We start from the raw sequence: 24,774 nt of genomic DNA, 5'->3' as shown, positions 1-24,774 counted from the left end.
TAATTGCTCTCCAGTAAATTCCCCTTAATCCTCCTGTCCCAGGAACTGTTTTGTGTTAAACCACTGCTCCATCTGCGTGTGAGAAAGGAATCACTGTCCTTGGCTGTGCAGTGAAAATGACTGACTGCTGAGCAATTAGTTAATCTCCAGGATAGGGATGTCTCACTAAACAGTCTTTCATGCTGGATTTTGGAGGAAAAGAAGATTCCTGCAGGTTAGTCTTCCAGCTGCTTGAAAGAAAAAGTAAATAACAGCCTTTCTGCAAGTTTCCATTGATCCTGACTTCACAGACACGGCAACATGCTACAGCAAAAGCTTCCTACCAAGCACATTTTAATTTTGCTTTGGAGAAACTGTATTCACATCCATTCTTCCTAAGCAACAATTGAATCGACCTGCAAAAGATGTGAAGATTTCCAATCCAAGTTACAAAGTCATGTCACTTCAAGGAAATGAGAATTATTTCCACGATGCTAAAAAAACCCTTTTAAGGGATATTTAGTGGCATTTTATGTGCAAGGAAGAAGTTCATTCTTTTATGATGACTTAATAAAGATCTTTGTCCCCCAAGCTGCTCATCAAAAGAAAAATCAGGACATGTAATGAGGGAGAGACCCTTCAGAAGAGCACAACAACAGACAATAACTGATTTCCAAAGTCCAGAAATTCCATCATCTCTTTACTGCTTGTCCTACTGTTTAGAAATTGATTACTGTAGGTCAAATTTTAATCTGGTTCCATTTCATGTTCGCAATCAATTCTCACAGCACCTGAGAACTCTTGCAGAGAGACATCTGTGCATGCTGGCAGCCAATTAGGCTGATCTGCATTTGTGAAAAAGCATGAATATTAAGAAGAAAGTGGTTGAGAGTTTGACCCATCCACTTCATACTTGGTATGGACCTGAAGTCATCCTGGTTTCATTTAAAACACGTCTGGATGGAAGAAGAAAGAGGAGAGAAGCAGGCAGAGATCCAAGTCTCATTTGTCACATCCCCAGAGCATCGTGGCCAAACACACAGAGCACCAGGCTGGGATTCACAGGGATGGATTATCCTGCTGGCCTGACCTTCAGCCAAGGGGGAAGTCCTGCACAAATCACTCTGCTTCTTCATGTCTCCATCTCCCCCAGTGTAACAGGATAATAACACTGCCCTCATTTCCCCAATTAACTGGAAATCCCTCTGTCACTGCTAACTATTTACAACTGAGAGACTGAGACCCATGGCTGACAGCAGAGAGAGGTCACTGTGCTGGCCTGTTGCCAAAACTGAGGCAGTTTATTTAAAAAAAAAAAAAAAAAAAAACAGTCACAGAAAAAATGCACATAGGTGTCCTCAGGGTTTCAGCTCAAGATCAAGGGCCCAGGGCACTGCTGCCCTAAGATGTTTAGGGCAGTGCACAATGGAAGTACAGTGCTCCACGAAGTCCTGTCCTCATGCCCTGAGACATCAATCTCAGATTGATTAAAGGTACTGACACCTACTCTGCAAGGAAGGATGGGTCAGATCACTCAGCTGGCCTGATGGATTCTTTAAATGGTGTGAGTACACGTTCAGCCAAGTGTGGGCTGAGCTATGGAGTCAGATTTCCAAAAGAAATGCCAAAACCCTCTCCTCCCTTGGCAAAATTATACTATTTTCCACCAACTACAAGAGCGTTATCTGACAGCAGCTCGGTTTCCTCTTCTGCTTTTTCAGTCACTCAGGCCTGAGCACCTCCTGCCCAGAGATGCCTCCATCTTTTCATATCCCAGGGGAAAACAACTCAGAGATTTCCTGCAGCTGCAGGTTCAGCTGTTGTCTGATGTCTGCTGGGCTCTGTCTGTCTGCCTGAAAGGGATGCTGAAGAAGGGCACTGTGCACCTTTGGAAGTAGGGAGCTTTGCCACTGTTTTTAAATGAGACTCTGGAATTAATCACTTATTTTTGCTGCTTTTTCACTCACTATTTTCTGTTTTCTTTGCTGTAACCAAGCAGCAGATGCTTTAGCATGTTGCAGAGCAGACAGCTTCAGAATGATTTCTGCAATACTATCCAAGTGAGCAAAATGCTCCTTCCACATACAAAATCATTTCAATCAATAAACCAGAAAGGCTACTTTGTTTATGAATTTATGGTGGGTTTCAAACAGGGTCTGTTGCTGCTTGGCCTTGTTTAGGGTCAGTCTGTTGCAGAGTGAAGTATTGATCTGTGTGGCCTCAGAAGGACTGTGACCATGGTCACAGCTCCTCTTGGGCACCTGTCACAACTGTGAGCAAAGAAACCCAGCTTTAGCCTCCTAATTCCTTTTCAGGACCCTAAATCCTACACTGAACTCAATAAAAAGACAAAACTGGATCAGAGAGCTGAAATAATGCATTGAATCAGAGTCTAGTCTGTTTTCTGTATATCACACAGAGTTGGTTAAACATGGGGAAATTGAGCAGAGAACAATCTGACTGCTGCAGGGTAACTATTACTGAGCAGAGTCTTGTGGGGACCTCTACTCCCTCCCTCTCACTGGTTAGGTTCATCCACTTTGGGATTTAAACTCATGCCTTCCTTCACTCCCTAACAACCCTCCCACGTAAACAAGTCTAATCTGGACTGGTTATTTGGTGGGTGAGTAAAGTAGCTGCAGATGTGCTCTTGATGGAGAGTATCACATATTCATCTTTCCTTCCCCTTTTTCTTTTCTTCCTTGTGGATGCAGTTATGAGAGAGCAAAGGGCAAGGGAGATATTTCTCCTATTTCTTTGTCTGTCATTAAGGCAGAGAGAAAAGCAGATTTCTCTTGACAGTATTTTTTTTTCTTTTTTTTCATTTTGCAGATGTTTCTTTCTCCTGCAAGAAGGGAAGCTGAGGTACTTACAGAGGGGGATAGAGGAGCCCTGCATATGGCTAAAAACCCAAGCCCATTAGACCCAAGATCTTTCACTGCATGTGGAAGTGAATCCCAGCAAAGACAGCCTCCACCCAGAGACTTTCAGAGAGCCCCACTGATGTAAGGAGATGGTGACATGTGGCACCACGTGGCACACTGCGGCCACGTTGTCACCATTAGCACATCACCATCAGGTACCCCAGGGCTCAAGAGCCAGAGGAAGCTTCCCACTGCCTCCCAGCCCAGCTGAGGGGTGCTGTGCTCACTGCCAGACAGCTTCCTCTTCCACAGGACAGCTCCCAACTCCATCAGGCAGGCTGGGTCCTTGCAAACTTCTATTGATTGGCCGCTGGATCAATATCTGCTATTGGCACTGGCCTAATGAAATGTCAGTCAGCAGCACTGCCAATTGATCCGCACTCATCTGTGCTGCAGATTAGTCACTGTCTCTGCATTTTACCAGAGATGATTAAAAGAAGAAAACAGCCTTCAGCTCTCCCAGGATCTCCTGAGGGGGCCATGCTCCTGGGCAGGGAGAGGGAAACACAGCCCAAAGCCTCCAGATGACAGCAGGGTGGTTTGGGCTTGGGGCACGCTGCAGAAACAGGGGAAAAGTGCCAAAAAGACTTTACAAGTTGCTCTTCAGCCTGATTTAACTTGGAGCAGGAAATCAATCATCAATAATAATATGCAGCACTGATCCAGCACTCCCCTTTCCCTGTGTTGGATGAAGTTGGATTTACGTAGCTGCCGTTTGTGCCAGAGGCCAACACAGGGCACAGAGAGGTCATGCAGCACTGGCCCAGGGTCACTGAGCTGGTCAGTGGATAAGCTGGGGGGATGGAACCAAGGTTTCCAACCTAAAGCTCCTAAAGTAGGAAAATCCATACAGCAAAAAGATTAAACATACAAATATATATATTTTTAGAAGTGAAAAAAACCCATATTAGTATAATAACAACCTTTCTTTTCACCACTGTCCTGTCTGGTGTGCAGAGTTCTGGATTTGATATAATTGAAAGGGCTCACCTTTAATTGCAGTTAATTGCTGAAATTAAATCCAGACCAGCACAATTTCCTGCTGCTCAGGTTTTTGTTGGAAGAGGGGTGAGGAGGGAGGCAGAACTATTTCTGTTTATTTAGTGATAAAGGTTGTGCTTTTATTCCAATGAAAAGTATCAAAATCCTCATGTTTGGCTTCTGGCCAGCCCTGTTTGTGCAGTGTTCCAGCACATCCCCAGCACAAAGCCACACGGAACACGGGCACAGAGGATTTGCAGAATTTGTGTTTTCTTCTCTGCATTTCTGCCTCTTATTGCTTTTTGCCTGAAGACTAAATGGTCTCACTAAATGCCTAAGAGAGTCTCTCCATTTACAAAGTAATACATCAGCAAAAGAATTGCAAATTGTTCCCCAAATATACTACTCTCTACTGTCTGCTTTAAGTGGAAATTTAAATTAATTGGAATCATTACGGCTTTCTTTTTTAACTTAAATATTACTGTACCAGACTATAAAGTGCCTGAAATTTAATCTGAAGTCTTCAGACCTGAAAAAGCGTTTTGCAACTGAAAGATTTTTGATTTTTTTCCAGCTACATCCACTGGCCCAATGAAAAATAACACCCGCTGCTATCAGCCTTGCTTCTGACATTGACAACATTCCACCTGGCTTTCAGAAACCTTCTTTTTATATGGAATGTGCCACCAGCTACTCTCTTGACTTCATCACTCTCAAGGTTTTGTTAATTTATTGAAAAGCTTTTACAGCAGAAGCTTCAATTAGAACAATGCACTTCCATTGCCATGCAATGTAGAACAAAATCACTTTTGTTTGGAAGTGCTAAGTCAGAAACTAAGAAATAATTTTAAAAACCCAAAAGGAAGGGACAAGGGGCAGCCTCTGTACCTAGAAGAACCAAGACACCAGCTTGTATTACAAAACAGGGAGGTGAAACATGCTGCTCAGTCACTGTGAGATATCCCTCACCTCAACCAGGGCAAGTAACAGAGACCAATTTAGGGGAGAGAGTCACTGACTCCAAACCCAAGCAACCTGGAAAACATTCCAGTATTCCTGAGCAGAGCAGATTTACACTGGTGGATAGGCAGTCATTTCTTTCTTTCCCATTTGCTTCTAGATTCCAATCAAGGACCTGACCTTTTGGGGCTAGAAGTGAGGGCCTGCCTGTGTCACACCAGGTGGAAAGGGCACCAGGACTCCTTTTGTCCCACAGCAGTGTCCCCCTGCAGAAAGGCAGGATCCAGGAGCATGAAGCCAGGCTCTTCTCAGTGGTGCCAAGCAGGAGAAAATGGGCAGAAAATGATGCACAGGAGTTCCACCTGAACACGAGGGAAAACTTTCCTATGCAGTGACTGAGCACTGGAACAGCTTGCCCAGAGAGGGTGTGGGGTCTCCCTCACTGGAGATATTCCAGAACCATCTGGACACAATCTTGTGCCCTGTGCTCTGGGATGGCCCTGCTGGAGCAGGGAGGTGGGACCAGATGATCCACTGATGTCCCTTCCAACCTGACCCATCACAGGATTCTGTGATTCTCTGATCAGGCTGCACTCAGAACTGCTCTCATCTTTCTATTTTCAAGCCCAAAACTCAAACTATTCCATGGTTCTGCTCTCAGCCAGCCAATCATGACAAAATTACCTCAATTATTTCTTTTCCTGTACAGCCTATTGCCATATCAGAGAAGACTGAAGCTGTCTAAACCAACCTCAGGACACTTCTGCCAGTGCTCACTCCCTTTCTACAGATCCTTTGGATGAAACCTAAGTTCAAATGACCACTGATCATATCCCAGTGCCCACCTCACCCATGGGATGCCCTGCAAATGAAGCCACAGGAATGCTGCCAGGGAGAATGAGCTGAGGCAATTCAGCAACATCTCTGCTTCTCAACTCAGAGACACAGCACAAAGTCCACTGGCAGGGTGATCTGGCAATTCTTTTCATTTGAAATCAAGACTTGGAAAGGATTAACACCTCTGAAAGACAGGGTCAGCCCACTGCACAACAGATGTGAAATAACTCAGTTAAACCATTGGGAAATCCAAATTGACAGGAAAAGAAGACCAAAAGGTTATTTAAACTTTTAATATCTACTTAATTTAACTACAGAAAGCTTGGTGAAATAACCTTAAAAAGTATCCTAGGGATTCTTCAAGTGAAACATCTCGCCCAGCAAGAGCAAAGCTTTTCCCAGTTGGGAGCTCTTAGTTGGCAGTGTGTGATTAAGGAGTGCTGGCTGTTGGAACATGCTGAAATTGCCTTTAATATGATGACAGTCACTGCTTCAGTGGGGAGGAACCACTTGGGGAGGAAAAAAAAGACCCAAGACGCAAGCATGCAAACATTAAGTAGTATGCTCTCAAGAAGAAATATGCCATGAAGAGGATGTGCTACTTTCACCTCAAACTTCTCCCTATGGCTGGCATAGCTCTGCCACTGAGGGTGCTTTAGCTCAGGAGATTGAAGGAATTACAGTTTTTTAGAGGCATCTGTAATTGTCAGCAGAGCAGGAGCCTTCTATTTATGGCAGGATCAAATTAAATTATTTTTTAGAGAGCAAAGATGCCATTTCAAAGATTTTGCTAATGTTTCCTCATACCTGAATGTGCACCAGAGAAGAGCTCTTCCTTTCTGGTGCAGAGTCAAGGGAAATCACCCACAGCTGGGAAAGCCAGGAGGAGATCTACCCACCAGCCAGTGAGCTCTCTACCACAGCATGGAAACACAGCATCAGCCACGTGAAAATTCAGAGTGCTGCTCCCTGAAGCCTCTTGTGCAGAGATGGAGCTGCTGATGACAGTCGTGGCAGAGCCACTGGTGGACAGCACCACGGGGCTGCCTCTGTGACACACCCAGAGGATGAGGTGCTCTCCCTGTTCCCAAAGGGAGCACTGCATGTTCTCCCAGCTCAGGAGATGTCACTTGGCAAGCAGTGACTCTGCAGAGCCTCGCATTTATTTCTGAAGGGCACCCACAGGAGGAAGAGGCAGCACAGGAGAGTGAGCTGGTGGGGTTATGGGGATGGCAGGAACAGATGGTGTGGTGAAGAGCCATTTCCTTCCCACTTGCACACTGCATTAAATCAATCCCTGGGCTTTCATGGCAATGAGCCGAGGCTGTGCTGTGAAGGGTTTTAACAATCTGACCATATCCTGCTTGTGGGTATCATTCCACTGGGTCTCCACACTTCATCTACTCTCGGGGAAAGCCCCTTCCATTTTTCTCATGAGCTTCTTGGTGATCTTCCCTGCTGTCTGTATGGCAGCCATCTCCTCTTTGCCAGCTGTGGATCTCTGTAAAGCTCACCAGCAGTGTTTTTGTTCCCATCCAGGTACTCAGGCACTGACACAGGATGCTCCACGGGGGCTGAGCCTGCTGGTTCTGCAGCCTTCGCTTATCTCATTGCTCCAGACCTAAACAAATTAGTCTGTAATCCTCAGTATTGTATGCTCTGGAAAACCTGGCTTTAAAAGTGATCAGAAATTACCTCATGTAAAACTGGGGTCAATTTCCTTTTCCTGTCTGGGGCTAGAAGAAAACCCTGTACCTGCACAAATAACAGGTCCCTGCAATCAATAATATTGACGATTCTGTATTTCCCTATTTTTGGCCATGCTTCACCCTGTTTACACACAGTTTGTATTGCTTTCTACCACTCCCTGTGCACACACAATTAATGAAAGACCAGCTGGTGCAGGATAAACACTGCTGCAGGGATGTAAAAAGACACTACACAAAAGTACAGATCTCTACCTCTGTTATTTTCCATCTCAGATGCTGTGTTTGCCTCCCAGAGCTCCTTCTGAGCTCAGAAACTTTGGCTAAAGCATCTTCCTGTTTTTCTCTATGATTTTTTTTTTCTGACGTCTCAAAAACCCAGCTAACCCCAAGCTTCCCACACAGGACAGCAGTTCTTCAGCCACCTTCTCCTACGAAAGCCTTGTCCAGGAGGCTGACTCTCCTCAGTGGGGTTTGCACTCGCCTTAATGCTGGGGGACAAATGTGCAGCTGTGTTGGGTGTTAAGACCATGAAGGTGCTCAGAGGGCTGGAGCAGCTCACCTGTGATGACAGGCAGAGAGAGCTGGGCTTGTTCAGCCTGGACAAGGCTCCAGGCAGACAGACCTGAGAGCCCCTTCCAGCATCCAAAGGGGCTGCACGAGAGCTGGAGGACTTTTGATAAGGGCATGCAGTAATAGGACAAGAGGAAGTGCCTTTATACTGCCAGAGGGCAGGTTTAGAGTCAATTTAAGGAAGGAATCTTCCCTGTGAGGAGGATTTGCACATGGTTGCCCAGAGAAGCTGTGGATGTTCCATCCCTGTAAGTGTTCAAGGCCTCAGTGGATGGGGCTCAGACCAACCTGCTGCGGTGTCCCTGCCCATGGCAGGGAGTGTGGAAATGACCTTTAAAGCCAAACTGTCCCAAACTATTCAGTGATTCTGTAATTCTGTGTTCCACCACGGGGCAGGGCTGATCCATGGGGCCAGAGCATCTTGCCCTCAAGAAGGCCAGCCAGACTAAAGAAGGCTGTGGGGGTTTTGCAAGCCCAGTCTCTGTCCTGGCAGATTCCTGAGCATCCCCATTAGCAGCTGCCTGACATGTTGGACTGAATTTGAGGACAACTGGTCTGGCAGGAAGCTCTTCATGGGACATGTACTACAAAATTTCTAACAATTTTTTTTAAGTTACAGCTGATGGTTCATCAGGCTCGGCCTGGCATCTGTTTGGGACATTAATGCATGGCAGCACTGAGCTTGTAAATTATTATTCATGTACTTTTGTAGAACATCTTGAGGTTGTTGGCTGAGTCCTTCACTAAATGGGAAAAGGGACAATTATCCACACGTGAAAAACATGCATGATTCACTTCATCCATTTACATTTCTAGTGTGGCCTGCCTTGGCAGGATGGCCAATACAGCCTGGGAGAAGGATGGTCATTCATAACTGAGCTGCTCTGACCAAATGGACAGCTGCTCTGTCCCATTTAAAAATGGATCTACCTCAGACAAACCATGGAGATGGAAATTCACCACAGAGGCACGGAGCCAAGGAAGGCAGAATTGGTGAAAATAGTGAGGTTAGACACAGAAATTAATTATGGAGATGACAGGATGCTCTGTTAAGGTCAGGGATGTGGATAAGGAAAAGTGGATGTCTGTGCACTGAGAGGGAAGCAGTGGGCATGAATGGAAAAGCAAATTGAATCATAATAAAAAGGCTTCATTTCATCTGATCAGTTAGAAATGTCCTGATTAGAAATGGCTGCTCTTTGCTGCTGTCATCTGCTGGTTGCTTATGTCTCCCTTTTCACATTTTTAAGGGAGTGTGAAGTGTTTTAGGCTCTCAAAAGAAGCCAGAGCCTGTTCTTGAGGTAACAGGAGTGCTGTTCATAATAAAAAATAGGACAATGGACTGGTTCCAAAGGGATATGTACTCAAAGAGCAAGGAGAGGTAAAGTCCCCCTGCTCTGCAGGTACAGTGACTGATGGAAATTTAATATAGGAAACAGTATATAGAACATTTTGGCAGCTGAGACAGCTTTGTGAAGTACTAAGAAAGAATCTGATATTCACCCAGAAGTCAGAGGGGAGGTCCCAAAGTTCAAAATCACTGACAGTTCAAAAGATCACTGACAGTTTAATTAAGGAGTTACGAAAATCAGAGGCTTTTATAATGGCTCACACTGTGCTCCTTTTCTTAACAGTAACCTACAACTGAGACCTATATTATGGTTTTGTTATCTTCAGAAAGGGAAACAAATTAAGAGCTAGGGCTGTAAGCTCTGAGAAATAAAAATATGGGGGAAAAACAAATTAATAATATATATTCCTTCCTAAATGCACGGAATATTTTTAGCTTCCAGTAAGTTGCTCAGAAGTGCAATAATAGGGGACTCAGCTCACTTCAGGTGCTTCCCAAAATGTCCCTGTCCCTCCTGACAGCTGTGCCCACCTCTGGAATATATTTAAGCATCTCCTGAATTTGGTCCTCCAGAGTTTCTTTGCATGGGACCTAAACTGAGCCAGCTTGCTAATCACAGCCACTGGCAGACAATTAAAAAAGGCACAGTCAATCAGCCATCATCAAGTTGGAAGTGACAGGCTGGGTTTTATTTTTAACTAAAAACAGTGGGATTTATGCAAACCTTCCCACAAAGTTCCTCTTGCACTTTGTTTACAATTTAATACTTTCCTACATGCACTGTAGAAAGCAGCCCCAAACTACCACTGAAAGCAAGGTAAATCTGGGATTTGCAGGACTGCAATGATTATTATGTGCTGAACCAGCACGTTTGGGTATTATTGCATCTGTGAAGTGTGAGCTGAAAAATAACAGATTAATGGATTTAAACTTGCACAGAAAAGAAAGGCCTCACACAGGGAGTTTTATTTAGCATTTGAGAAGGTATTTATTTATTTATTTATTTATTTGAGGAGCCTTTTTGTTCAAGCCAAGGCAAAAAACCTAATAAATAAAATCAGTGCTGTCTCCATTGCAAAACTGTGAAATTGTTACTGATCATTTCTAGATGGGTCAAAATGGATCCCATTTTGGGCAGAGCCAGACAATTCCCACTTGGATGAATGCTCACGCTCTGCCTGTGCCTTGTGAAGCCCATGGGGATCCACTGATATGATCCCAATGAACAGGGAGAGGTTCTCTTTCCCCAGCCATGACTTTGGGGGCATTTCTACCAGCATTCCCAGTCTGGCAGAAATAAGGTTTAGGGAATGAGAAGTCCAGGGTAGAAGCTCATTTTATACCTTCAAGTCATACTGTGCTGTTGCTAAAATGTCTGGTGTTCAGCTCCAGGAAGCAATGACAGAATAAATCACCTCAGATTTTTAAAATCTCCCTGTTTTCTTGAAGTTATCAGGTTGAAAAAAAAAATCATAGATCTACACAGCAATTAGACTCAGCAGCCCCTGTAAGAAGAAATCTATTGCTCTGGAATAATTGCTTGGAGGGGTGTGAGGTAACACAACACACCTCTGTCCCCACTTTCTGTGCAAATCCTGCCTGCTGGTAAAAACTTCCTTAACTGGAAATCAAAAATGAAATGGCAATGTTCCTTCCCATTGCACCATGCACATTCCCTCCCCTTCCTTTGCAGTGGGAAGAGATTAAAAGCATCAGTTTTAATTGATGAGGGGAGGTAAACACAAAAATGTTTATTTTTTAATATTTACAGGATTAAAAATAGCAAACCTTTGATTTATTTTTTTATTAGCAGTCATGTCCTGTGCAAGTAAGGCTGCCTTGAACTGATATTAGCAGACAGCCTGCAGAATGCTTTCTGTGTCAACCAAGGAGAATATCTTAATTATGGGAGATTTCTAAACAAGAACATAGTGTTAATGCACAGAAAGCACAATAGCAAATAATCATCAATCTGGATCTTCACTCTAACACAGCCAGTCACATTTTTGTCTCCCTGTGGTCCTGCCCATCCCTGACATTCCTGTTTAATGGCCTCTGCACACACAAACAAATCACCCAGACTGCACTGCCTGCCTGAGGAGGGGATGCTCACACCTTTCACTGGGGTGCATCAGCTGAGTGCCTTTAGCATCAGCTGCCTGCAGAAAGCATCACACCTGCACACAGCATTCTTCTTTCTGCAGTCAGACAATCCTGTTCCAACAGCCTTGATTGAGAAGTATGCTAAATTGCCTTGCATTGCTCCATAAAGACCAGCAGAAAAACAACATAAAATGACCTTTTGATTTAGATTTAGACAGGGAAGTTCCAGATACAGGAAAATAATAAGTGTACCTCTGTAATGCCAAAGGATTATCAGAATTGGGTTCAGTCCTGCTTTTAACAGAGCTGGTGATTTGTCTCTTGCTCCTACAGAAGCATGGTCAGGACGTCTGAGGAAGGTATTTAACTCAGAGATTATATCCAGAATAGAATATTGGCCTGCTGGTACCCTGGGGGATTTATGTGGCTCTGAAACACCACTGAAGATGATAGTGCACTGGCTGATCTCTGCATCTGCCTGCAGTCTGAAGGCAAAATGTGCTAATCCAGACTGTGCTGTGAATCCACAGTACAAAGATCCCACAGGATATTCTGTGCCCTGGGCTGGAGAGGAGAGGAGAGGAGAGGAGAGGAGAGGAGAGGAGAGGAGAGGAGAGGAGAGGAGAGGAGAGGAGAGGAGAGGAGAGGAGAGGAGAGGAGAGGAGAGGAGAGGAGAGGAGAGGAGAGGAGAGGAGAGGAGAATCTGCAACCATCATCTAATTCAATTGCCTGACCACTTCAGGGCTGATCAACAGTTACAGCATGATCTTAAGGGCAATGTCCAAAAGCCTCTTAAACACTGACAGGCTCAGGGTATCGACCATCTCTCTAGGAAGCCCATTCCAGTGTTTGTCCATCCTCTCAGCACAGAAATGCTTCCTAATTTCCAGTAAACCATCCCTGGAGCAGCTCTGAACCATCCCCCCACATCCTGCCACTGGACCCCAGGGAGAGACCAGCAGTTCTCTCCCTGCCCTTCCCCTCCCCAAGCAGCTGCAGGGGGAAATGAGGTCACCCCTCAGCCTCCTTTTCTCCACACCAGACAAGCCCAAAGTGCTCAGCTGTTCCCCTTTCACCAGCTTTGCTGCCCTGGATGAGTTCAAGAGTTTCACACTTAGCACCAAGTTCTGCACTCAGCCAAGCAAGAGAAAACCCCTGTGCTCCCTCTGCTCCTGCAGGGAGGGCATTCAGAGGTGCCCCTGCACCCCATTTCCCACGGTCAGCATGACCTGAAGAGCACCCAGAAGAGATGACCTGAAGAAGAGATGAGTGCACAGGGGGATGAAAAGTGGCAGAAAGGAGAGGGAAAGGATTGAGGCTCAGGGAAAGAGTCCAGCTCTGTCACAGCTCCAGAAAACCACAGCAGCTCCTGCAGCGCTCACTCTGCCCAGCTGTCCCACCCTGTCTGGCAGGGGCTGCACTTGAAGCTGCTGCAGTTCTCCCTTTCAATTTTTATGCTGCTCTTCTACCTAGCAAAGTCACACACAGTCCTCCAAGGACTCACTTCCTTGCTTTGAATGCCTTAAATCCAAATCCCCATGTCCCTGAAGATGGGCAAAGACACAAGGAATTGCTCAGGGGAGCAGGAGATGGGAAGGAAGAGCTGCAGAAAAACTCTCACCTCAGATCTGTAATTCTCACTTGGAAGGATCTGTGGGGCTCTCAGGGGCAGGAGGAGGAGGATGGCCTTTGCTGGGCTGTCTGTGAGCACACAGCTACAAATACACAAGGAACTGCTGCACTATCTGTACAGATAAATTCCTCACATGGGTTTGGATCACTCAGATTGCTCAGATCCCTGAGTTTCTCCAGAAATTTCCAGCCCAGGACCACCAATCAACAATTTGGACACTTTATTTGAAGGCTTGGAGTGGGCTCTTATCACCCAAGCCCATCTGACACACAACTACAGACACCATCAGAGGTGGTGATAGATATAAATCAATGGAACAGTCCTTTAGGAAATATTGCAACTGAGTATTAATGTATCTGGAGAGAAAGGTGAATGCAATAAAGCTAAACAATAAAAATCTTCAAAAATTCTCCGAAGTGAAAGTCTTTCCAAGCATAATGGCAGCTGCAAAGTCTCCTAAGGTGTGAACAAAACAAAACCAAATTGACTTTTGAGGGTGTAACTTACTTGTTTGGTAATCACACTAAACAGTCACTAAAGATAAACTATCCCTATAGTTAATTTTCTGGGACAACGTGTTCATAAAAAAAAAAAAAAATACAAAAACCCAGACAAGTTAAAACCAGAGAGAAAAAGGCCTGAGACAAGGGCAATGCTCTGACCCCTTTCCATGTAAGTCACTCTCCAGCACTGATGGGGACTGTGTGTAAGCACCAGCTGGTGAAGTGCTAACAGCTCTGAACTAAGCTCCTGCAATTGTGAGTAGCTCCATTCAGAGCTCAAAATGTGTGAAAGTCCTCGGGTCACCAGAACACAAGTGACCTTCAGGGGCAAGGGCTGATAGCTGAGCAATGCTCTCTGCCTCTGGCATTCTGCATCAGGACTGTCACTAATGCAGCACACCATTAGGAGGGTCTGGAAAATGAAAATAGGGATGGTGAATGAACCTTGGGACAACCTTCACTTTTAGGACACGTGAATGCAGAATTCAACTTAAGACAAAGCTTTTCTAAAAACCACATGACACAGAACTGACGAGTGATTCAGTCAAGAAACCATATGAGATGCATTAAAACCTCAAGCAAGAAGAGGAAGGCAATTTAAAAAGAAATTATTCTAATCTGAAGGAAAAAAGGAAAATAGGACATGTGTGTTAACACAGTCTGATGGCCTCACCTGCTAAAAAGCCCCAGAGATTCCGTGTGCTGGAGGTATTAGATAACATCAGTCGCTCACAGTGTTGTCCCTGGCTTTAAGAGCATCACAGGTAAAAAAACTGAACCTCCCCAAATGGGATTTCATTGCCTTAAAGGCACTCATCTCCCCTCACATCTCCTCGGCTCGCTCTCAGCACACCTTCCAGGAGCAAACGCACCAGGGGTCAGGCAGGAACAATTGTCCTCTTCCCCGGCTGCTCCTGACTCATTCCTTTAACACAGCTCATTCTGGCCACGGTAGAAAGCAGCAGGATGTGACTGCGTGCCTTAAAAGCTGTGGCTGAAATCTTTGCTGTATGGAAGCACAGGAGAATTTTAGCTGTGATTTCAGGAGGGACAAGGCTTCATCTGGATTTTTCCCCGCGCTTGCACAGGCTGTGCTGGGCTCACAGCTCAGCAGAGGTGGTACATTAGCAAATGGAAGCAATGATGAGAAAAGGAAAACAAAAACCCAGAATGTGGCTGGAACAGGGGCCAATGGAGGTAGGTAGGGCAGCACTTTTCCAGGACAAACATCCTTGTTCTGGCTCCTGGAAATAAAACAACACGGCACAGCACAAGTGCAGGAATGAGGTTGAGATGTGGGCATGGACAGTAGCAGGGGATCAAGACCACCCAAGACCCTCAAAGCCTTCCAACCCAGTGCCAGGAAGGTCTAGAAGAAGTGACTTTGCATGATATCTAATTTCCATTGAAAATGAGAAACTTATCTCCAGGATGGGAAAACCTATCTACAAACAGGTACCCCCACAAAGCCTGGGCATGTGTGCATCCCACAACCCTGGACACCACAGCTGGAACAACTGGAGCCAGGACTGGTGGTCTCTCTTCCTCACCCTTCTTTTGCTTGTTTTCTTGCTTTCATTCATCTCTCTCTTTCTCTTCTCCCTTTCACCCCACTCCTTTATCCAAAACCCACTGCTGTGCGCTTTCACAAGGACAGCAGGGATTAACTCATAAAAATTCCCATGCCAAGTGAGTAATTTACTAATGAAACTTTACAAACATTTGTAGACCCCCTGACTTCTGTTGTTCCTTTTGCCCCAAGATTTCCACCCTGGGTGCTCACTTCCCTTTGATGTCAGGATGCCACAGAGCCTCCTAAAAATCAGTCATGACTCCCCTCCTCAGGCCAAACTCCATGGCTCAAGCTTACAGAGAAGGCTCCCTCCAGCTGTGTGAAATCTTGAGAGGCACTTAATGAATTAGATATTATTAATATTCTCTTCCAGCATCAGAAGGCAGTAATTAACTCTTTGAAGACTCATCCCAAACCCTGCTTTATTACTCAATCCTCAGAGGCAGCTATGTAATCTCATTGTGATTTTAAAGAATATCTTTTCAGAATAATTATTTTCCTTGATTTTAAAAAAAAAAAGTTCAAAGTATTCCTGGTATTGCCTTAGAGTGTGCATTAGTGATGTCAGACATGCTGTAAAGATATCAGAGCACAAAACATGATGTGCTGCAATACTTTTGCTGAGCAGATGCCTTAAGGAGGTCATTCAACATGCCAGGCTCTAAATGCTATTTGGGAGTGAGAAAACATTATTTTCCCACTTCAACAAGACTTTAGCTTCCCTGTCATGTGGAAATAACCTTTTGTGCTCAGCACTGTTATTAATTTATTAGCCTTTTGAACGTCTAAATGTTTTGCAGTCTGTGGACTGCATCAAAGGGCTGGATGAGGGACAGGGCAGCACAAACACATGGTGTGTGCACCCAAATCCATGGATATGCGTTTCAAAGAGCAGACCTGGTGCAAGAACACTTCTGCCTATGTATTTTTGGCAGTGAGAACAGCCATTTTCTCAGGCACAAACCCCCAGGGAGTTTATTTAAGTCATAATTAAATGTCAAACCTTATGAGTGATGACTATATAGGAAAAGTGCTAAGTATATATTTCTATAGAAATCAATTAAAGGAGACAATGATTTTCTTTCCATTTAGGCTACATGACTCCAGCACAAGCTGCTGCAGCACAGTGCAGCTGTCAGCCCAGCCTCAGAGCCTGAACAATTGCTTTCTGTTCACCTGATGGAAGCGTCCTGGAAGGCACCGATTTTCCTCAGGGGTGAACTCACCGCCGAACGCTTCTGTGATTCCCAACAGGGAACCACGTATCCTTCCAGCAGATAGGAGGTTTGAAACAATCCCCTGAATATCTTTATGTAACAGCACTTGGATTGTGTCCCTGGCGTTGAATGTAGCATGATCTATTTTGTGCCCAGGAACAAAACACAGAATTTCTGCAGAGCAGAGCAGGCTCTGGCTCAGCGCATCTGACTGCAATGCCAGGCTGCTTCCAAAACAGCTATTGACTGGAACTGCAGGAGAGGGGGGGAGTTCAGCTGATGGACGTGAGGTATTTAAAAGTTCGTGGTCATCAATCAAAAGGGGATGGTTTTCCAATCCCAAACTGGGAACCCAAACTGGTTCCTCCCAGAGGAGCCATCCTTCATGGACTGTGGAGGTGATTGGTGACTACCCTGGACATCATTACCCAGTTTTTAATGAAATGAACTCCACTCTGCATGTCCCACTTGATATCACCCTTCTTTTACTCTTCGTCCACTCTCACATACTGCCCACACATTCCCCCAAACGGCATTTCTTTTCTTCTGCAAAATCCAACGTTTCTTTAGGAATGCTGTTCCTTTAGGAGTCACTGCCCCCATGTCACAGTCCATGTACCTGACTCTGAGCTAAACAGCAGGTATACTGGCAACTGGAATTCCATGAGTTTTTCCACCTGGGTGATTCCCCATGCCAGGGCCCTGCAGGGAAACCAATTTTCCTTAAGAAAATGAGGAAGAAATTCTGAGAAGAAAGAGAGAAAATGAGAAGAAATTCTGTGACAATTCAGCCAGGAGGATACTCCCCATACACAGCCCCAGACTGCAGAGCTGAACTCTAGCACACAGCCCTGTCAGGAACAGACATGTCCATGTTTTTCTCAGGAAGGCAGCTGGAGTGACAGGCTCACAGTTTTAAGAAGGAAAGAATGCATTTTGGTACAATACATGTGGCATTATCTTGTCCCATGAAATCACCATCAGCAATGCCTGAGCAGAGTTGTCATTGCAGGGCTGTAGCTGGTGAGATGGCAAGGGGGGAATGCTGAACTCAAGGCTTGGAGCACTTCTTATCAACAGAGAAGTGATAAGCTAGAAATCATGAACCAGCTTCCAAGCCCCAAAGCCCTCCCTCAGGTCTGAAGTGGAGCTAACAACCTCGAGTCAGAGGTAAGCTGACAAGCTGGAACCAAACCTGATTATAACTCAGCTCTTTCAGGCTCCAGCACAGACAGAGGGGCACTGTAATCCCATTGCATCTGCTTCTTGCCACGGGTATTTTGTGCCATACTTGGGGTGTTAATGAGCACAAGTGATGCACAGGAATTGAAACCTCCTCTGAAAGCAGCTCCAGTGGCTAGAGAGAAACTAGACTTAAGAAAGTAAAATTATAGCTATGTTGAAGTCCTCTTACTGCAGAGGCTGAAATGGTCTTGTGAAATACTGAGGTAGCCTTGGTACATTATCAGGTGAGATGCCCAAGGTACAGCTGCAGAAAAACGTGTTTCAGCAGCTAGAGGATCACAGCTAATGCTCAGCAATCTATAAATCATTGTTATGAGATTTCTCTATGCAAATGAAATTTATATAACCCTCATCAATTGTAAAAAAAAATCATAAAGATGAAATTTTGCAGCTACAATGTGAATTAAAGGATCCCTTAACCTGTTTTCAAGATACGTCTTTATAGCTAATTAATTTTTAGATGGAGTGTTCTTTGAAAGGACTAATGGATAGTGAGCATTGCTGATTGATTATAAAATGAGCAGGAGGGTTTAAGAAGTGAGCTGTGAATGTAAAATCACTACCCAGCTTTATTAACTTTGCCATATTAGAATTCTAGACTATGCAACTGTGAGAAGCAGGTATTAATACAGTACCTTTGATGAGTGTATGTTATTTACTTAACATCAATAAATTTCTCTTAGTTGGTCTATAACATGGAGATCTATCAGATTGTCCTCTAAACTGTATCTTAGAGATTTCAAGTTTGAGAAATTCAAAATCTGGATTCTATAAAATATAACTTTATACATTTATGCGACGGGGTGGAAAAAAACCAACAAAAATGAGAACCAGCAACTATGAAGAAAAGGAAACGAAATGCAATCCATATGTCATCCTGCTAGGACTGCTCTCCAGAGCTGCAAACCTACAGGTAACTTTTACAGAGCCATCATTACCAACAGTGACAAGAGCATTTATTGAAAGGCCACTCAATCTGCCATGACCTGAAAACATCAGGAGGAAACGGGGGGTTGTTAAACACCGCAAGCACCTGGTGACAGGAAGGGGAAAATAAGGAGCTTACCCTCTTCCTCAGATTGCAGGTGAGCGTGAGGTTCCTCGAGAAGGAGTTGGCAAAAGCAGTGTAGAAGTCCAGCACTTTCAGCAAGGCTTCTCGCTTAATTATATGCAAATCGCAGTAGGTCAGAGCCCGAACGTTGGCACAGGCATGGGCCAGGCTGGTTTCCTTCCAGAAGATATCTCCAAACACATCACCTTTACCTGAAAAACAGCAGGGCAGATTTGTTAAAAGGTAATGCTTGGGAAGAGTTTCTCAGCACACAGATGATTTTTTCACAACCTGTCTTATGCTCTCAATTATCCCGACGCAAGCTCCCAGCCATGAAAACTAACAAGGGTAAAAGTTTTAAAATTACCTAAGGTACTTGAGCATCCTTAGCAGTAGCCCCAGGTTTTTAAGGTATTTATAGATTGCTCTGTGAAGTGTCACAAAGCATAAGAGCCAGATTGCAAAGGTCTCCTTGTAGCTGAGGATTCAAGTAATGGGTTTTTCAAAGGCAACGGGATATAATGAGCCCTTAACTAATGTTCAGGTGATTGAATATTTCAGGTGTCTGTTCCCAGGTGATTTAGGAGTCCTGGTCTTACAAAAACCTTCTGACATCTAGGTTCTTTCATCCTCATGGCTCTACAGTGAGGGGCAGGAGCCAGCTTCCAGGGCCCAAGGACAACATTTTAAAGGACATTTTAACATTTTTAATTCAGTATCAGTGGTAATAATCCTTCTGGAAAACCCACCAAAAGCCTCACTGAGACTTTTAACTTTTAAGTAACCACCTCTAAATCTTAAAACATATCCAAAAGTATAGTTCTAAACCCAAATTCATCCATTTAAGTAGAGGCTTAGGCTTAAGTCTGTATTTCAATGTTTGCTGAGTAAGAGAGGGTTTGACACCTGAGACACCTACATGTATAAATACCCTCAACCAGAGGGGAAAATTACACCTAAGGCTACTTCTTCAGTGTAGCAGAACAGCTGACTGAGGATTTGGGATTAGCTGTAGCCCAGTGCCATGGACAGAAAGGCTCCAGGGACTGGGAGTGCTCTGACTTAGCCTGGCTTTCTTTCCTCTGCAAGGAATCCACACCCCCAGACCAGTGCTAGACACCCAAGCAGGAGGAGAGGATGAGGACACCAGACTCAGAATCAAATTTCTGACCCAACCAGATCCCCAGCATGGGTGCAGGCTGGAGATATCCTTTCAAGTTTGGACCTTCTGTTCTGAGAAGGGGCAACAGAAAACAAACTTCCAAAGCTGCCTCTTGCTGTCTGGGTTTGGCCAGGACCTTGGTGTGTGGTTTGTGGCTGACACCTCAAATCCTCAAAGCAGAAACCATGGTACAAAAGGTATTTTTTGTTTCACACCCCCAGAGATATCTCAGCTCTGTATTTTAGCAGTTATTAAAGGGAACTCAAATCAGTCAGCCAGTGGCTATTGATCTCAGGCACCTCAAGGAGCCTCTTGGTGAAGGTTAGGGATGTTACAGTTTTGGCATAAAACAGGTAATGGATTTTAGTATTTCCTCTTGTAAGGACTTTTAACATTTTGCTCCACTCTATTGTGGAAACCAGACCAGAGGGGTAATCTATCCAACCTTATTACTTTTAGGGGTCAGAGGCTCTATTTCTCTATTTCCATTTCTGCTTTTGGTATTGTATCCAGTAAAACATATCTAACATTTCTCAGGCAGAGTGAAATAAAATGTGCAAGTCCTTATCTTCCCTTCTCTGTTTTTATTTTCTAAAAAATGTCTCTATAACAGAACGATCCCTTAGAAAGGTTATAACTGTATCTCATTGAGCTGCTTTTGATTCTACATATTTTTATGTAATTAAATTCAACTACAATACATAACACAGCTGGTATAATTTATAAACCAAGGTGCTTTCAAATGTTTTCTTTAATACAGAGCATTTTCTAGTAACATTATAATTTACCCAATGTACTGCTTTGAAATTACCTTTTGCAGTTAATTGTCCTTGTCTCTACTTATAGAGTTCAAAACCCAGTTTACAGACATGCCCAACAGAGTTACATAATTTATAAAAAACAGTCCATCTCTGAAATGCAGAAAATTGCTTAATGGATTTGCTCTCTGAGGTGGACATAGGACAGAGCTGAGTCCTACTTTCAGAGCAGAGTGCAGTTAAAAAACAGTGTTTTCACCACTGAAATGTGAGCAAACCACTTGTTCTCTTTTCAAATTTAGGCTAATATGTAGTTAATTTAACCAAGAGGTTGAAAGCAGTGGATGCTCACCCAAAACTCAGGACAACAATGTGTTACAGAATCTGTATTCAGACTATGGATAAATGAAATAATATTTATAAGCTTGAGAAGATCTTGCTGTCCTTCTGTGTGGCAGGGATGTGGGACTGCACTGGTAGGGACTTAAAGGTTGGGACACAATGAACTGAATTTATTCACTCTTCCAATGAGCCATCACTCACTGGATTTGAAGGGTGAAACTCTAAACTCCTCTTACATTGGTTTATACTCTTCAGAAAGTACAAAATATTGGATGCCTTTAAGGGATCTTGAATTTGACATTTCCCACACACACTTCTGAGCTTGTCTGCTGGTTATAAATGTGCTAAGGAATGTACAGAATGAAAACAAAACCTACCAGATTCTCCAAAACAACGCCTCTTTTTTCATAAATACAGAGATTAATGCACTATACTTTATCCCCATTAACTGCAGTTCACTGTGCAGAGAGGTAATTTCTCACTCAGGACAAGACCAGAAGTTAGGAAAAAATTCTTTACTCAGTGGGTGGTGAGGCACTGAACAGGATGCTCAGAGAAGCTGTGGCTGCCCCATCCCTGAAATGCTCAGGGCCAGGCTGGATGGGGCTTTGAGCACCTTGGAAGGTGTCTCAACCCATTCCATGATTCTGAGGGTAATTTTTACACATTGCAACTAAATTAAAACAAAATTTTCAGGGTTGCAAAACAGAAAATTTAACTGGCTAGGTCTGACACAACCACCCAGAGACACATACACGAATTTTTCACCTGAGGGGATGTTCAGAGCTCCAGGGGAAATGCTGCTGGGGCTGAGCTGGGAATGCAGAGGTGCTGATGCAGCCTGCATAATACCCAAAGATTCTCTGGAGATTTATTGAGGCCTTAGTACATTCCCTCCCAAATCTGCCCTGTCCTGAGTCCTGAGCACCTCCTGAATGGAGGCAAAGCTCTGGGAAACCCTCCTGTCCCTGCTCCCAGAGCCCAAAGCATCGCTGGAAAGAATGCTGTAAATTAGAGTGCAAGGGAACTACTTGCATACATTTTACACATCACAGAATCCTAAAATACTTTGGGTTGGAAAAGACCAACCATTAACCCAGCAATGCCAAATCCACACTAAAACATGCCCCTAAATGCCACATCTACGGAATTATGGAATCATCGGGTTGGAAAAGAACACTAAGATCATAAAAATTCAGATTTTTGCAACAAGAGGATATGTGAAGGGTGTTGGTGGCAGGTATAGTTTTTGCTGAAATAACTACACTGCTATTATTCTAAATACTATGTATGTTTGCCTGTACATAAAATATACATATATATTCATGCATATTCACATAAATATATTTAGAGGCAATCATATGGTATGCAGCTCTATAACAGGTCAGGATATTTCTATGCACTGTTCTATCTTCTACATTTTGATAACATTGCCAAACAGATTTGGGGGGACAGATGTGCTCTGCAGCCTTACACCATGGGCTGACCTGCCAGTTTGTCAGACAGGAGTTCATGCCTGGACATTTCAGGTAGAAAAATTCTTAAGGGCTTTATAGCTTGCAGATGGAATGAAACACTCAGAAACACTCTGTTTAAACAACATCTCAGAATCCACACGTGTATTTATGCAGAGACAAAATTTATCCTCCTTCAGATGGGGACAGAAACTGAGCTAATAAATATCCCAGCAGAAATAAGAGCTTGATGGATCCTTTGGAAGAAAGTTTAGGCAGGCAGTTAAAGAATAAATTCTTGGTGGGAAATAGCACTGGGTAAAAACACATAAAGGGGACCAAGTCTTCTTAAGGAAGTGGTTTTTTGCGCAGTCTTAGCTAATAAACCAGCTACCCTTTAACCATTTGAAAATATCTCCAAAGCCTCATCAGTCACGCTAGCACGAGCCAGGCATGATGAATGATGTTGGCTTTCCATCAGGATGCACTCAAATCTGACACTGCTCATGAAAAGCAAAGGCTGATGTTGTTTGAAGATCAGTAAAACTGTACCACAGAGAGAAAATGTTCATCCAACCAGCTCAAGTGCCAAACACCATGAAGTGATGGCAGCATGCATGCAAGTAGAGGTCAATATAATTACATATATTGGTGTCTATATTCATAGAAATTCGTATTTCCGTGTATCTGCAGTGAAACCTCCTGCTGCAGGAGCAAACTGATGTAGAAACCCAATGAGCAGGGAGTGAATCAGCTCCTGCCACCCAGAGCAGCTCTGAGATGGTCAGTGAGCAGTTCTGCATCTCCTCACCATGACACACTGGGACTGGTTGCACAGGTTTACAAAATGATGCAATATATTCATGGAATAAAATCCATCTGTGGCTACTAAACACCAAAGATTTCCCTCTGGGTGAAATACTTTCCAGTGGAGGGTTGGAAACATTCTGGGGAAGTATCACAGTTTCCTTACTTCACTTTCCTGCTTTCTCCTTCACTTCACCACTTTTGGAGACAGGCTGGCTGGACTTCTGGGTGTCCTGGTTGGAGACAAATTTGGGAGGAAATAAATTTGGGAAAAATAGGGGATAGCAGACCATAAAGTCACCCCAAGACATTTGGCTTAGCTGCAATGGTTGTTTCTGCCTAAAGAGGGTGTCTGGAGAAGGTGATGAAGTGGCACAAATCCATCAGGTGCACTTCCCATCTGGGACATCACTGCCAGCACAGCCCAAGATGTGCAGAGATGATTCCAAACTGTGAGAGAGGTCTTCTTGCCCCTGTGAATGTTTTAGCCTCAACTTCTGGGGCATCCAGAAGGGCCAGAAATTCCTTGAAAATCAGACCAGAGTTGTCACTGAGCTGCACATAAACCTACCTCTATGGGACTGCAAGTGAAAGGGCAGAAGGACAGGAGAAAACAGCATTTCCAGCCTCTGAGACACTGTCAAACAGTCAGTAAAGCAGCAATGACTGTGCCAAAACTCTGGTCCATGCTGGCTTTGCATAATTTAACACAGTCAACCTTCCCCATCTGCACCTGGAAACACAAAGGAATTACCTTTCTTCCAGCATTCAGGACTGCTCCAAGCAGGACCCAAAGTCTAGAAATATTTCTCTCCTTATCCTTCTCATTTTTAGTGCAAGTAGCATCACTGCCTCACATCCTTCTAGAATCCCCAGCTCCTGGAGATATTTCCATTTTGATTTTACATAGAAATAGGTTTCTATCCTTCTGACTGAGGAAATCAACCTGAAAGCATGACCATTCCTACCACCTTGAAAACTTGTAGGGCAAATCAGATTGCTTCAAACTGTTAGTCTGATTTAAAAGAACTGTACCACACGATTTTAAAATAATTTTCCTATTGTGCTGGCAATACTTTCCAGTTTTGGCAGTGAAGCGTGCAGGTCTAATTCAAAAACATATCAATTCAGAGAAAGGAATCTTTCTGACTCCAGAGGCTGTGGATCAAATATGTAACACACTAGCTGGCACTAAATTAAGACTGATGTTTCTCATCATAATTAACCATCATGCAGAGACACAAAAATATATTAAATTTACAAAACGATATGAAAAATTCAGGTTTGTTTGGCAAGAACTAATGACACCTTTGAACAAGCATCAGTAGGACTAAATCACACAACGGCAGTGCAGATGTCAACCCAGAGCTGCAAGATCTGACTGATTCCAAGGCACTTAAGGAGAACTGCACAGTGTAGACCAGCAAATCACACTCATTTTCAGACCAGTAAGCCTACAAGTATTTTGCAAAATATTTTCAGATTCAGCACTTAAAACCCAACCCAAATCACATTAATTATTTCAGTTCTGCTAGCTGAAGAAAACCTCAACCCTTTCCTTTATGAATAATTTTCCTCTTAGTTAATTTGGAGCTTTAACTCATTGGAACACAGG

The 24,774-nt window shown here is 43.9% G+C and overlaps 1 protein-coding gene across 1 annotated transcript in view; it reads right to left on the bottom strand.

Moving 5' to 3' along the window:
* Nucleotides 1-24,774, bottom strand: part of KCNH5 (potassium voltage-gated channel subfamily H member 5) — a 157,518-nt gene that overhangs the window by 19,847 nt on the left and 112,897 nt on the right. The window contains exon 10 of the mRNA XM_064422930.1: nt 18,652-18,848. Within this exon, the coding sequence (XP_064279000.1) occupies nt 18,652-18,848 (197 nt within the window). The remainder of the gene's footprint in view (nt 1-18,651; nt 18,849-24,774) is intronic.

This window comes from Passer domesticus, chromosome 6 (genome assembly GCF_036417665.1).
Source record: "Passer domesticus isolate bPasDom1 chromosome 6, bPasDom1.hap1, whole genome shotgun sequence".
In the NCBI taxonomy this organism is placed as follows: domain Eukaryota; kingdom Metazoa; phylum Chordata; class Aves; order Passeriformes; family Passeridae; genus Passer; species Passer domesticus.
This window is presented reverse-complemented; position numbering and strand designations above follow the sequence as displayed.